The following is a 15,288-nucleotide window of genomic DNA, read 5'->3' on the forward strand; positions in this document are numbered from 1 at the left end:
TCACCTTTTTTTCGCTGGAGTAGTCCTTTCAATTTTTTGTGCTAAGGTGCGCCTCAACCAATGTGCACTGGAAACGTGCAATGCAGCGCAGCAATGGCACATTTGCAGCACTAGCTGTTGGGCGGGTGTGGTCTCCTGTCACAGCTCTGCTGGTTCCTCCTCTTGCTGCAGAAGCAGAGCCTGCTGGACTTGTGCCCACAGAGACCCAGTTGACAATCCTCTCCGTGTGAAAATGCAATTCAATTTTTTGTGCTAAGGTACAGCTCAGCAAGTGTACATTGGAAATGTGCAATGCAGAGAGCAGCAAAATAATGTGGAGTGTAAAAAGAGATAAAATGAATAAGTGATTACAAGGGGTTAAAAAAGGAGGTTTTTTTTTACCCGTAAGCTAATGCGATGCTATATGGCGCCAGTGACAGCGTATAATTATTTTAGGTATGAATATCCTCATTCTTTGAGAAGTGTTTTCTTGTGTTGTCCATTTAGGTAAAGGAATCAATTAAAATAGAATAGGGCACAATGTTTTGGAGCTAAAGTGTACCGGAGGCGACATGTGACATGATGAGAGAAACATGTATATGTACAGTACAAAACATAATAATAACCAGGCTGTTGTACTTGTTTTATTTTGCTAAGAGTGAAGAGGCAGCACACAACTGGCTTTGCTAATGAAAGCATGTATTGAAAGCAGAGCAACACTACATGTTACGAACCATCACGGTTCTTCCTCAGGTGTATAAAGTTGTTTTATGTGTTTTTTGTTTTTGTTTTTTTTTTGCTGCCTGAAAGTTTATTTCTAGACATGGAAGTGACAGCTTCTGTCTTGTCAGGAATATAGTAAACATCACTGATAAGCAAATTACAGGCATGAACATTTTCCAGGCAGAATAGAACTTCTGAGGGCAGGGGAGAGATAAAATATATGAACTATTCTGGGCAGAGCTGGATTACCGACCAGGCAACAGAAGCAGTCGCTTGGGGCCCCCATACAGAGTCAAAGGGGCCCCATCAGCACATAATCCAGCCCTTGCAATCCTGTCAAAGGACACCGCCCGCTGCTTGTTGTCTTCAGAGCCGGGCTCTCCTCCTGGGTCCCCTTTCTGCTACTGTGCGCTCTGCCACTGCCTGCTCCTCCCTTCCCACAGAGAACCACAGCTGCAGCGGGCAAGAATGATAGCAGCAAATGACAAATACCCAATCACCTATCCGTGATCCAAGCGATAGAGTTCCCATCATCCAAAACCCATCTGTCTCCTCTACAGGCCCGCCACTCGCTCTGAACTTCCTGATTCTCAGATCAGACAGGACGTAAGAAGTAGTAATAGTAGTAGTAATAAGTGGCAGCACTCTAGAGGAGACAGATGGGCTCCAAGTTGCTGCTGTTATTCCGAGCATTGTGCACCCGCAGAGGAAAGGAAGCTGTTGCCCATAGCAACCAGTAGTGCAGCGGCCCCGGTATGTGCCATGTTGCTGTGCACACAGCAGCTGCACCTTCTCATTCTATTATGACATGATGGGGGGGGGGGGGGAGTCAGTTACTTTGCTTAGGGCTCCATTTAGCCTTAATACGGCTCTGATTCTGGAATACTTTCAATCAGGCCCATAAATATTGTGACATCGACACATTTCTGGTACAAGTTGATCTTGGTCTCATCTGTCCGTAGGATGTTGTTCCAGAACTGTGAAGGCTTTTTAGATGTCGTTTTGGCAAACTCTAATCTGGCCTTCCTGTTTTTGAGGCTCACCAATGGTTTACATTTTGTGGTGAACCCTCTGTATTCATTCTGGTGAAGTCTTCTCTAGATTGTTGACTTTGACAAACGCATCAGGATGAATTCAGAAGTGTTTCAGGCAATATTATCTGCTCATATTCAGCTAAATGCTTCAGAACTCATTGGACGGCACCTCACAGTGCAGATGGACAATGGCCCAAAGCATACTGCAAAAGCAACCAAAGAGTTTTCGAAGGGAAAGAAGTGGAATGTTATGCAATGGCCTGATCACCTGACCTGAATCTGACTGAGCATGCATCTCACTTGCTGAAGACAAAACTGAAGGGAAAATGCCCCAAGAGCAAGCAGGAACTGAAGACAGTTGCAGTAGAGGCCTAGCAGAGCATCACCAGGGATGATACCAGCGTCTGGTGATGTCAATGCGTTCCAGACTTCAGGCTGTAACTGACTGCAAAGGAGTTCCAACCAGGGGCGCCGCGAGGCATAAAGCAAACCAAGCGGCCGCTTGGGGCCTCAAGATCGTAGGGGCCTCGGCGGCTCAGTGACGTCGGCGTGACGTCACTGTTTTCCCGCAGCCCTGCGGGGCTGGCAGAGCAGAGCAGGGCAGCAGGGCTACGGGAAGATGGCCACCGCCGAAGCCCTGCTCTGGAGACTATTTATGTCTCCAGTACAGGGCTTCGGGTGGCCATCTTCCCGTAGCCCTGCATTCAATCAGCGCGGGAGATTGAAGGAGGGAGGGAGCTCCGTGGGAACTGCACGCCTGAGGAGCCGGCCACCGGCCAGGAGAGGAGACGGGGAGAGAAGACTTCTGCCAGTGCCAGGTGAGTAAATTATTTTCTTTTTGCAGCCCTTATCTGCTGAAAATGTGCCCTAATTGCATTTGATATCTGCTGAACTGTGCCCTAATTGCGTTTGATTTCTGCTGAACTGTGCCCTAATTGCATTTGATTTCTGCTGAAAATGTGGCCCTAATTGCATTTGATATCTGCTGAACTGTGCCCTAATTGCGTTTGATTTCTGCTGAACTGTGCCCTAATTGCATTTGATTTCTGCTGAAAATGTGGCCCTAATTGCGTTTGATTTCTGCTGAACTGTGCCCTAATTGCGTTTGATTTCTGCTGAACTGTGCCCTAATTGCATTTGATTTCTGCTGGAAATGTGGCCCTAATTGCATTTGATTTCTGCTGAAAATGTGCCCTAATTGCGTTTGATTTCTGCTGAACTGTGCCCTAATTGCGTTTGATTTCTGCTGAAAATGTGGCCCTAATTGCGTTTGATTTCTGCTGAAAATGTGCCCTAATTGCGTTTGATTTCTGCTGAACTGTGCCCTAATTGCGTTTGATTTTTGCTGAAAATGTGGCCCTAATTGCGTTTGATTTCTGCTTAACCGTGCCCTAATTGCATTTAAATTTCTGCTGAAAATGTGGCCCTAATTGCGTTTGATTTCTGCTGAGAATGTGCCCTAATTGCGTTTGATTTCTGCTGAGAATGTGCCCTAATTGCGTTTGATTTCTGCTGAACTGTGCCCTAATTGCGTGTGATTTCTGCTGAAAATGTGGCCCTAATTGCGTTTGATTTCTGCTAAACTGTGCCCTAATTGCATTTGATTTCTGCTGAAAATGTGTCCTAATTGCGTTTGATTTCTTCTGAAAATGTGCCCTAATTGCGTTTGATTTCTGCTGAAAATGGGCCCAAATTGCGTTTGATTTCTGATGAAATGTGGCCCAAATTGCGTTTGATTTCTTCTGAAATGTGGCCCAAATTGCGTTTGATTTCTGCTGAAATGTGGCCCAAATTGCGTTTGTTTTCTGTTGAAATGCTGCACAAATTGCGTTTTTATTTTCTGGTGTCTGGGGTAACTGTTGCTGCATTTATTATTTAATGGTCATAGTTGGCTATATTTGCTGTGCTACGGCTAAGCTCCGCCCATACAATGTCATGGCCACGCCCATTTTTCGGCGCGGCGTGCATCGCCCCCACATCCATTTTTCCCCGCAAACAGCCCCGCCCCAATCCGCCCTCCCGCTCCACCCACATGTCGTGGCCACGCCCACTTATGCGGGATAGCCACACCCATTTTTTAGTAAAAGGAGCATAAATACAATTATTTATCTCATCGGTTTATTTTCACCTCAAGCTCACTTTAAAGTAATACAGAAATATTTTTGAATATAGTGAAAGAAGTTACAGCTAGTTATGAGAGTTTCAGTGTGATAGGTGACTGAGAGGTATTTTTATTTAAAGCAATACTGTAGGGGGGTCAGGGGAAAATGAGTTGAACTTACCCGGGGCTTCTAATGGTCCCCCGCAGACATCCTGTGCCCGCGCAGCCACTCACCGATGCTCCAGCCCCGCCTCCGGTTCACTTCTGGAATTTCAGACTTTAAACCACTGTGCCTGCGTTGCCGTGTCCTCGCTTCCCCTGATGTCACCAGGAGCGTACTGCGCAGGCACATACCATACTGGGCCTGCGCAGTACACCCCTGGTGACATTAGCCGCAATGAGGATACGGCAACGCATTCGCAGTGGTTTTCTGACTTTAAAGTCTGAAATTCCAGAAGTGAACCAGAGGCGGGGCCAGAGCATCGGTAAGTGGCTGCGCAGGCACAGGATGTCTGCGGGGGACCATTAGAAGCCCCGGGTAAGTTCAACTCATTTTCCCCCAACCCCCCCTACAGTATCCCTTTAAATGAGCATGGAGTAATACTTGTGAAAGTGTGTGGTCTTGTGGTTCCTTGTTAGTACATAATAGCCCAAATGGTAGAAGTTGCCTTTGTATGTTTCCTGTAGAGGACAGAGACTTATAGGAGCTAGATAACTGTCTTTGGAATATCCAAGTGAATTTGGAAGTGGTAAGGAGTGTGACACCTTTGGTAGGGGGACAAGGTTGCCGGGCGCATCTAGATGTCTCCCTTGAGGTAATGCGTCTCTAGACATCTGTAGTATTTGTGGGCATTGTACCCCGGTAGGAAACTGTAAAGGCTCATACACACGGGGCACAACTGTCGCCACAAACATGTGACACACCCATGTCTGGGCGACAGGTCCCCCGTGTGTATCAGGCGCGCACCCCAAACTGTCGCAGGAGACAGCAGTTGCCGTGCAATTGAAAAGTTCAATTGCCGGCAACTTCTGTCTCCGCAACTGTCGCCAGTCTGCCACGCGTACTGCGTGTGTATGCGGACTAGCGACAGCTACCCACACACTGCACGGAGCTTCCAGCGGGGAGCTGAACCTTCGGCGACAGCTTCCGCCACATCTCTGCCTGTTGGGCAGAGACATGTAGACAGCTGTCGCTCAGGCGGAGCTGACGCCGAACTGTTGCGCACACGTCTCCTGCGTGCTAGCAACAGCAACGACCGTAGCCCGTGTGTATGTACCATAAGAGTGCTGTTAATAAGAAGATAAGAAGATATATTGTATTTCATTTAGTATTTCATTTGTACTAGTAGAATAGTATTATGTTTACCTACTAAGAACTTTTGCCTTGGGGTGATCTCGCGTGGGTACAGGCATACGATCATGCGAACGTTGTTTAGCATCGTACAGCTATAATAGCCGTCACGGTGAATACAATCTTTAAAATCACAGATGACTCCCACGCAAAGTACCATGATCACTTGACGTCTCATTCATTTTGTTCTCGTCGCGTGCTGTCGGACATATCCGCCAGCCAGAAGATGGATCGGGGGATAGCTCATCATCAGGGAGACGTCGCTGGATCCATCTTCCTTCATTTAAGCCGATTATGTGTTGTTCTAGAAGGACCCATTGCTTAGGAGTCTTATTCTGAAACCAACCAATTATTTGTAGAAAGAGAGCTGCCCTAAGGTTCCTTTCCAAGTCCAGTAGAGGCCCATGCCTCCATGTAGGGCCTACTGGACTATGCGCATATGTAATTCTTGGGGTTTTATTAGACCAGATAAACTCTATATTTCTTGTCTTTAACTGTATAAGGAAGGATTTGGGAGGGATAAGTGGTCTGGAAGAGATAGAGCAGTCATGGTAATGCATTCATTTTTAGCATGTTTAGTCTTCCTGCCCATGATATGAAGAGTTATTGCCATCCATATAGGTCTTGCATTATATTCTGTAACGCTTAGTGACATTCGTATGAGTTTGCATCTGTACCTACGTTGCAACGTCGCATAAACGACCGCTCGTCTCTCATAAAATCGCTGGTCGTCGGGAAAATTGCTGGGAAAATCGTGACGTTGGTACATAGCTTTATAGCAGCCATGCTGATGAAGGTATGTTACTTAGGTCTGGGTTCACTGCCTTACATTCCAGAGGGCCTAGTTTGATTTTAAAGGGCTTCACTCTGTGGCAGGAAGAGGACTTTGTCATTCATGTTGCGGGTCATGTACTCAGCAGGGTCCCTGTCAGGCAAGTTTGCTGAGGTGACAGGGACACTTATAGAAACGCCCTCACCAGCTCCACCTTTCTGCCTCTCCTCTCATCTGCAGTAATGTCTGAACCTCCTGTTTCTGCAGAAGATATCTGATGTGAATATAAGAAATTGTAGTAAAACAATTTTTACGCTTGTACTTGGGGTTGAACAAGCTTGATAAACCGGCCAGTCAAGTCACAAGCCTAAATATGTGATGAAATGAAAAATATATCATGAATCAAACAGAAGTATGAAACGCTCCCCTCAAGAGAATGCAAATGCATTGTTATGGCTGGATAGTGTATGAGTTAAGGCATCACATTTGCTGCACGGGACCAGTGTTTGAACCCTTGCTTGAAGCAATACTTAATTAATAAGTAGTCTTTGGGCAATGCTTCATAATACTCCAAAATGCCTACCTCAAATATGAGAATGACATAAACTTGAAGAGTTATGGTGGCTCAGATGTTGCCTGGATTAACAAGGTCGGTGTCAGATGTTGAGAAGGTTCAAACAAAGATGAGCTGTACAGTCGGGATCTCAGGCACTTCCTCCGAGCGGGACCACCCACCACCATGCTCCACCACAGGCGGTAGAATGAGTTAGCCCCCCTCCCCCGTGTACCCTCGTCACCAGGGAAACCACCCACAACAACTACCTAATCTTAACCACTTAAGTACCAGTGGTTTCTGCCCCCTTAAGGACCAGAGGCCGCTGGTGCCAGAAACAATGGAATATATCCGCAGAAACCATCATCCACGCCACATGCTGGGAACCTCAGCCACCCACTCTGCTCTCGGTCTCTATGGCAGAGTTCCTGTGAGCCGGTCAGGAGCTACTTTCATTGGCTCCTGACCGGGTCTATCAATGTAAGCCAATGTGAGTTGCTGACATTGATAGACAGGGCCAGGAGCCAATTAAATCGGCTTCTGACCCACTCACAAGGCTCTGCCGTCATAGAGACTGGCAGGGCGAGTGAGCTGCGGCGGGGAGACAGTGGCAAGATCGGTGGGAGCGGTGACGAGCATGCGCGTCAACAATGAGTTGAAACCTACGCCCTGGAAGCCATAACAGCATCAAAATGGGGCATAGGTTTCAATTAGCCTCGTAAGTAGTTAAAGGACTTCCAAGGCGACAAAATAAATGTAGTTTTACTAACCTGGGGCTTCTTCCAGCCCTTAGAAATCATTTGTGTCCCTTGCCACAGCTCTCCTGGGTCTGTCTTCTCCTGGGTCCCACTGGTAGCCTCTAAGGATCACTGACCCCTAATGGTTTGGTGTCTTCTGCAGGTGCATGGGCGCATGTGAGCACCCACGCTCACATGCGTACATTGTACACGTACACCATCAGGAGCTTCCTGATCCGGCGCAGTACGCTCCCAGTGTGTTAAAAATCTGCATAGTTCTTTCCTTTTGCATGATTGCTCAGTAAAGGACCATCCTTTAACATGTTGTTATCATAAAATTGGGCATAGTGGGATCTGAACCCTCTATAACAGGGGTCAGGAACCTTTTTGGCTGAGAGAGCCATAAACGCCACATATTTTAAAATGTAATTCCGTGAGAGCCATACAATATGTTTAAAACTGGGACAGAGCACATGCACAGCAGAGGGCTGTCCCTGTTGCCATTGTGATGTGCATACAGTAGATCCTCCAGGCAGGGGCAGTGTCAGACACGTCTTCAGCTTCACTTGGATTTCAGCAATATCAGCAATTTACCAGAGAGCCATAGGAGAAATACCGACTAACAGCTTGTACAATTAGCTAGCTGACTTGGGGGTTGATTCGCTTTGTAGGACGAGATCCACACACTTTGGCCCAATTGGCTGCCTGTCAAGTGATAGGCAGCCTATTGGGCCAATCAAAGTGCAGAAATCTCATCCTACAAAGTCACTGGACCTGACAGGGTCCAGGGTGGGACAATTGGAGCAGCCGTTAGTTGAGGGGTGGGGGAAAGCAAGTAAGTTAGTAGTGCATGCTACAGCAGTAGTGTGCCTACTTTAAAAATTGTACTTGCGCTGCCACACTCAGCTGTGCTGCTTGAGCAGTGTAGCTTTGTGAATCATCCCTACTGATTTGTATGTGAGCCAGATGCAGCCATCAAAGGAGCCACATCTGGCTCCCGAGCCATAGCTTCCCTACCCCTGCTCTATAACAATAATTATAGATTTACAGTAGAACTTGAAATTGATCAAAACACTCAGTATTTGATTTTATTTAAAAAATTGTATTGTGTTTCCTCTATCAGTATTCCATCTGGTCTGGCCTTTATAGCAAGCAATCATGAATCTTCCAAGTACATTCAAAAAGAATTATAACACTTTAACCATTTATGCCTCCTGGACGTGATCCTCACGTCCAGGGGGCTGCTCTGTTGCTGATGCGCGCTGTGGCATGCTCCCGAGCACGCGCCTGCGTGCCCCCGTGCCATTCCTCGGTAGCCCGGGGATCAATGAACGGGTACAGGTTCCTGTTCATTGATCTAAGTCCCCAACAGAAAAACCGACGGCCTCTAATCAGAGGCCACGGCCTTTCTGAAAGAAACGTTTCCCGTCCTCTTCTCGCTTCCTGGAAGCAAGAAGGACCAAAAAGAAATCTCAATGTGGCCATCTTGTGGCCAAATAGTAAAACTACATCTATATACATTTTTCAATATAATAAACACACATTATTACATTTAAATTAACTGTTTATTTTCCACACCAAAAATTACCCAAATACATTTTTTTTAATGGAAAAAAAAATTACAATAAAAAACAAAAAAAAATAAAAATCAAAACATAAATAGTTACCTAAGGGTTTGAACTTTTTAACTATGCATGTGAAGAGCAAACATTATGAACATTTTTTTAAATTATAAGCTTGTAAATAGTGATGGATGCAAAACTGAAAAAAATGCACCTTTATTTCCAAATAAAATATTGGCGCCAAACATTGTGATAGGGAGAAAATTTAAATGGTGTAATAACCAAGACAAATAGGCAAATAAAATACAGAGGTTTTAATTATGGTAGCATGTATTATTTTTAAGCTATAATGGCCGAAAACTGAGAAATAATGATTTTTTTCCCATTTTTTCTTAACATTCCTGTTAAAATGCATTTAGAAAAAAATAATTCTTAGCAAAATGTACCACCCAAAGAAAGCCTAATTGGTGGCGGAAAAAAACAATATATAAATCAATTCATTGTGATAATTAGTGATTAAGTTATTGGCAAATGAATGGGAGGTGAAAATTGCTCTCTTGCATAAGGTGAAAAATCCCCGCGGGCTGAAATGGTTAATATTATATGTTATGTAGAATAGGATCAAAAATAGTCTCAGCTTTATTAGTAGCTGTGTAAAAACTTGACGTAATGTTCTTGAAAAAATAGCATAAAAAATAACATCTAACAGAACTTCTTGCTAGCGTCTAAACAGAAGTAATGCTGAAAAAATCAATGAAGTAAATCACCAGAATATTAAGCATGTTCCCCTTCTCTGTCATCTCTTCAGTGTCTAGAACCACTTGTGGGAAGGTAGCTTCTGGCTTGTAGTTGAGTCTGTGTCTTTCAGAAGAAATCTGGTCGGAATGTGAGAGCTTTGAGCTTCAGCTCCTATTTTTATAGTAATTTATCCAACATGGCTGACTAATTTGGAATTTCCCTAAATCTCTGGTTCTGATTGGCTGATATTTCATTGCATCAATCTTTATCTTGTTTTAAATAAGCCTTAATATTTTTTGTTTATAAATTCCTTATTTAACCAATCTGTGTGAATTTACGTAGTTTGGGATATTTACACATAATGACATTTGCTAATTGGGTCTGTCTGACGTGGTTGATTAAAAATGGACGTCACCAGCCATCTTGACCTGCTGATTAATTTCATTGCCCCAGACGTTAGGTCTTTTATGTATTAACCACTTTCCCCACCACTACAGTATATCTACGTCAGCTGTGGCACCCTCCAAGCCACAGCCACGTAGATATACTGACCTGCTTGCAGCCTTTTTGTGCAGGAACAGGTGCGCTTCAGAGCGCACCCCCCGGCACTGTCAGCTGCCTTACTAATTGGCAAAAGGGATGTAGCCAATTAGTGACACCCCCCCCCCCCCCGGCGGATGAATGATCACCGCTGTAGCAAACAGCGTGATCCTCCATCTCTCCCCCTCCGTCGTTGGAATGTTAAAAAAATGCCCCTGCAAGATGAATATCTCACCTGAACTGGTTCCTGCGATCATCCTGCAGCTCCAGCCTCCATTTACCGCTCTTCACTCAGCCCTGTGACGCTGAATATCCGGGTCCCAGCTTGATGACGTCATCAAGCCGGGACCCGGTGTTCGGTATCACAGGGCTGAGTTGAAGCGCGGTGAATGGAGGCTGGAGCTGCAGGATGATCGCAGGAACCAGATAAGGTGAGATATTCATCTTGCAGAAGCTTTTTTTTAACGATCTGGCCGGGGGGGGGGGCATAGTGGTAAGGGGGGGCGGCACATCTGGCTGCCCATAACAGAGTGTGGGGGGATCCAAATCTGAAGGGGGGGTTGAAATTATTACTAGGGCCCATCAGGGTAATGGGGTGGGGGATTTCGTAATGGGGGGCACAGCTGATGGTCCTGACGGACATAACTTAATGCTGGGGGCACATATGCAATAATGGGGCAGGGGCGCTAATCCTGGGGGCACATCTGGCTATAATGGGGAACACTGATCCTGGGGACACATCTGGCTATAATGAGGGGTGCTTAATTGGGATACGCCTTTGACATGGGAGACCAGAGTTCGAATCCTGGCTAGGTCAAGTACCTATTCAGTAAGGAGTTTAAGGCAAGACTCCCTAACACTGCAGGGTCGCCTCTTGAGCGCGTCCCAGTGGCTGCAGCTCTTGAGCGATTTGAGTCCGACAGGAGAAAAGCGCTATATAAATGTTCGGATTATTATTATCGGATTATTATATATATATGTGGGGTGTCGCAAATGCGGGGGCACATCTGGCTATAATGGAGGCTGATATTGGGGGGCACATCTGGCTACACTGGGGGGTCTGATACTGGGCACACATCTGGCTATCTATCCTTGGGGGACTTAATACTGATGGCATGTCTTTTACCTACTGTAGCACTTGTATTTTTTAGTAGAATTGAAGAAAACCTGAGAAATAATGCAGTTTTAACGGTTTTCCCTTTTTTTTCCCGCTAAAATGCGCAGAAAAAAAAAATTATCGGGACAAAATATCCCCCAATGAAAGTCTAGTTTATCCTGAAAAAAACGATATCTAGATCATTTAGGTGTCGTGAGTAGGGATAAAGTTATTGCTGATTGAATAGGGACATAGCTAAAACGTCAAAACTGCTCTGGTCAATAAGGGGAAAACAAGGTCTGGATGCGAAGTGGTTAAACAATCTTCTTTCTATCCATCGATATTTCATGACTCACTTCTGATAATATGTCTCTCTACTAATTCGTTTGGAATAAATTAGTTTGGAATGTTACTGTCCTGTACCATAAGCCATCTTTGCTTAATAAGGTATACAGTATACAGAGCTTCAAACAATATACTCATTTAAATATTACGCTGATTATATAATTTTTCTTAAACAATGAATTATATAAGATATAATTGCATATTATAACTAACTCATTTTCTATGTAGTTTTCTAATTTATGAACAAATAAATACTTGAATAATTTCCACTGGCAGGTGTCACTATTAATAATAGGAAAAACTCTTGTTATGATTATTGTTTACATTCCAGAATGTCTGAAGAACATCTATAACTAAAACATCTCACTTAACATAGGATTGTTTATGGTTCTTTTAGGTGAATTAAGGACTTTTTTACTTTCAGAATACAGTTATAAATGTATATTTATTTCTATATACTAGAATTACGGTATTAATTAAATATTAACTTAATTTAAAAATTATTATTTGTCTCTTTATAAGGAAATATTCATTATAAATTATCTGTGATATAACACATCATTTGGCATTAATCACAAGTATATATTTAAGTCCTTTCACTCTTCGCACAATACGCTTATCTATAACTGTCCCTAGACTAGAAAATCTCTGAGCAATATTTTAAAGAAGTACCCCAACCTCACATTTTACTCTGAAATTTTGCATAACTAAAGATGTCTCCGTTAGTGATCCATTTCAGAATGTAAATCAGGGAGAGGAAAGATTTTACAATGGGCAAATACTGACTAAATAGTCTATAAATAAATATTATAAACAATAAGCTATTTTATTCATTTTGCCATTTTCACTTCAGTTCCTCTTTAACCACTTGCCGACCGCGCACTCATACCGCACGTCGGCAAAGTGGCAGCTGCAGGACCAGCGACGCAGTATTGCGTCGCCAGCTGCAGGCTGATTAATCAGGAAGCAGCCGCTCGCGCGAGCGGCTGCTTCCTGTCAAATCACGGCGGGGGGCTCCGTGAATAGCCTGCGGGCCGCCGATGGCGGCTCGCAGGCTAAATGTAAACACAAGCGGAAATAATCCGCTTTGTTTACATTGTACGGCGCTGCTGCGCAGCAGCGCCGTAAGGCAGATCGGCGATCCCCGGCCAATCAGCGGCCGGGGATCGCCGCCATGTGACAGGGGACATCCTGTCACTGGCTGCACAGGACGGATAGCGTCCTGTGCAGCCCGGAACACCAGGGGGACCAGGTAGGAGAGGGAGGGGGGGGGGGGGGATTTCGCCGCGGAGGGGGGCTTTGAGGTGCCCCCCCCCCCCCCGCAACACCGGCAGGCAGGAGCGATCAGACCCCCCCAGCACATCATCCCCATAGTGGGGGAAAAAGGGGGGCAATCTGATCGCTCTAGATGCACCGTGATCTGTGCTGGGGGCTGTAGAGCCCACCCAGCACAGATCACAAATAACAGCGCTGGTCCTTAAGGGGGGGTAAAGGGTGGGTCCTCAAGTGGTTAAAGGACTTCAATGTTCTCCGCAAAAAGGCTGATTGGCTAATATTAGGGACATAAATATTAGATATAGTGCACCTGGTATCATTAACCCACTGGCAGCTTCAAACTAAATTTTTGGTTTGAAAGTTGTTGCGCATTATCGGGACGGTTGTGGACTTTTTGCTGCCCGAGGTAAACTTATGAGGATTACCGAGACCCCTTCCCCCCCCCCCCCCCCCCCTGGATTTGGAATGCTCGCACAGCAACCAAAAAATGTTTACCCTCAGTATAGGTATTTAGCCAGGTATAGTTGCCCCAATGTAGGCAGCTAGTATAGTTGCCCCCTGTATAGGTAGCCAATATTGTTACACACTGCATCTGTAGCCAGTATAGCTGCCCCAATATAGGTAGCTAGTATAGTTGCCCCCAGTATGGGTAGTAGTAGTTTGCGCCAGTATAGGTAGTATAGTTGCCCCAGTATAAATAGTATGGTTGCCCCGGTATAGGTAGTATAGTTGCCCCAGTATAGGTAGCTAGTATAGTTGCCCCCAGTATGGGTAGTAGTACTTTGCCCCAGTAGAGGTAGTATAGTTGCCCCTTTATAAATAGTATGGTTACCTCCAGTATAGTTGCTCCCAGTATAGGTAGTATAGTTGCTCCAGTATAGATAGCTTAGCTAGTATTAGTTGCCCCAGTATAGATAGTATAGTTGCCCCAGTATAGGTATCTAGTATAGTTGCCCCAGTATAGGTAGTATAGTAGCCCTAGTATAGGTAGCTAGTATAGTTGCCCTAGTATAGGTTAGTGTGGTGGTTCCACTGCCCAGGAGGCAGCCGGCCCTTGCTTCAAGAAGGTAATCAGTGGCCGGGGAAGGAGTCGGGAGTGAGGGGATGCTGCCTAACATGTGACACTGCCGGAGAAAGTGGCATCACCTGGCATCATGGGCGGGACAGCCCTGTACATTATAAACCTCTGCCAGCAAATCTGCCTAGTACTGGTTGGCACTGTAATGCTGACATGGTCTCCGGAATCCCAAACACATGTCATATCATGTGATCAGAACCGAGAAGACATGTCGGGATTACATCGGCCGATCCAGCCGTCTGGACAGGTAACTATGAAAGCTCCCTGCTGCCCACTTTGCATACCCTACCGAGCCCACCAGGCTGGGGGGAGGCACACTTCCCCAGCAGCAGGAAAAATTCAGCCTTTCAACCAAATAAACTTTTACTTTATTTGGCTGCTAAAAGCTTTAATCGTACAAACCAGAATGAGAAATCTACCACCCTTGCCTCAAGTAACAAACTGGACTTTCTTGAAATACAACCGAATTCTTAATGGCTATAAATACTCCTGTCTTCTTTGAATCATTAGAGTGATATATACATAGGGAAAGTTTTAATCTTGACATTTTGAAGTATTTAGTTTGCTGACGTGAGATTCCTGTCTACACATATAATATCACTTTCTTGCTTTTTTTGCTTCCTTCTATAAAGATGATCTTTTAAAGGGACCTTAAAGGCCCTTACAATTTATTGATCGATTTATTTATAATAACTGAAAATTCTCATTTCAGAATGCAGGTGGAATAATTGTGCGTTCCATATGGCACAACAAAAGCTGATATTAGGACTATTAAGAGTTACACTAGAAATCTCATATAAGTGATTCCTCTACCATACATTACACAAAATTCGGGGCACCTCCGCGGACTCAGGATCGATTTCTTCAAGATATATCTCTCAGGGACTTATTACAGCATAAAACAATATTTTTCAATGTATCGTCTTATTTGTGATAACTTTCTATAACTTGTTATATTTTAGTCCTGTCACAGGGATTGAGTAGAAATATTGCCTCTACTTTGCTGCCATCTAGTGGGCCTTCAGGTATATTACAGATACCGTTATGTACTTTTTACATTTAGCTCAAACTTACCCCTACTCAAGTGTTTATATATGTATTATTATTATTATCATCATTATTATGATTGAATTTTAAAGTGCCAACAGGGGCGTAGCAATAGGGGGTGCAGAGGTAGCGACCGCATTGGGGCCCTTTGGCCAGAGGGGCCCCGAAGGGTCCACCCTCTATCACAGTATTAGCTCTCTGTTGGTCCTGTGCTGGTAATAATCACGTCTATAGATGCTTTGAATAGTAATAATCCTTAACAAACTGTTCCCCATCCCCTTCTTGCAACTATGACACTGTGGTTGTCCTTAGCAGGTTTTGGTGCGCCATATCAATTGTTATGTATAGAGTGCTTGG

General features: G+C 44.7%; 1 protein-coding gene across 1 annotated transcript in view; it reads left to right on the forward strand.

Annotated features, from left to right (window-relative positions):
- LOC137519475 (E3 ubiquitin/ISG15 ligase TRIM25-like) overlaps positions 1 to 14,868 on the forward strand; it is a 29,002-nt gene extending 14,134 nt beyond the window's left edge. Inside the window, exons 3-4 of the mRNA XM_068238430.1 lie at positions 10,415 to 10,521; positions 14,847 to 14,868. Of these exons, the coding sequence (XP_068094531.1) occupies positions 10,415 to 10,521; positions 14,847 to 14,868 (129 nt within the window). The remainder of the gene's footprint in view (positions 1 to 10,414; positions 10,522 to 14,846) is intronic.
- The last annotated feature ends 420 nt before the right edge of the window (positions 14,869 to 15,288 follow it).

The sequence above is a fragment of the Hyperolius riggenbachi genome, chromosome 5 (assembly GCF_040937935.1).
Source record: "Hyperolius riggenbachi isolate aHypRig1 chromosome 5, aHypRig1.pri, whole genome shotgun sequence".
Classification (NCBI taxonomy): Eukaryota; Metazoa; Chordata; class Amphibia; order Anura; family Hyperoliidae; genus Hyperolius; species Hyperolius riggenbachi.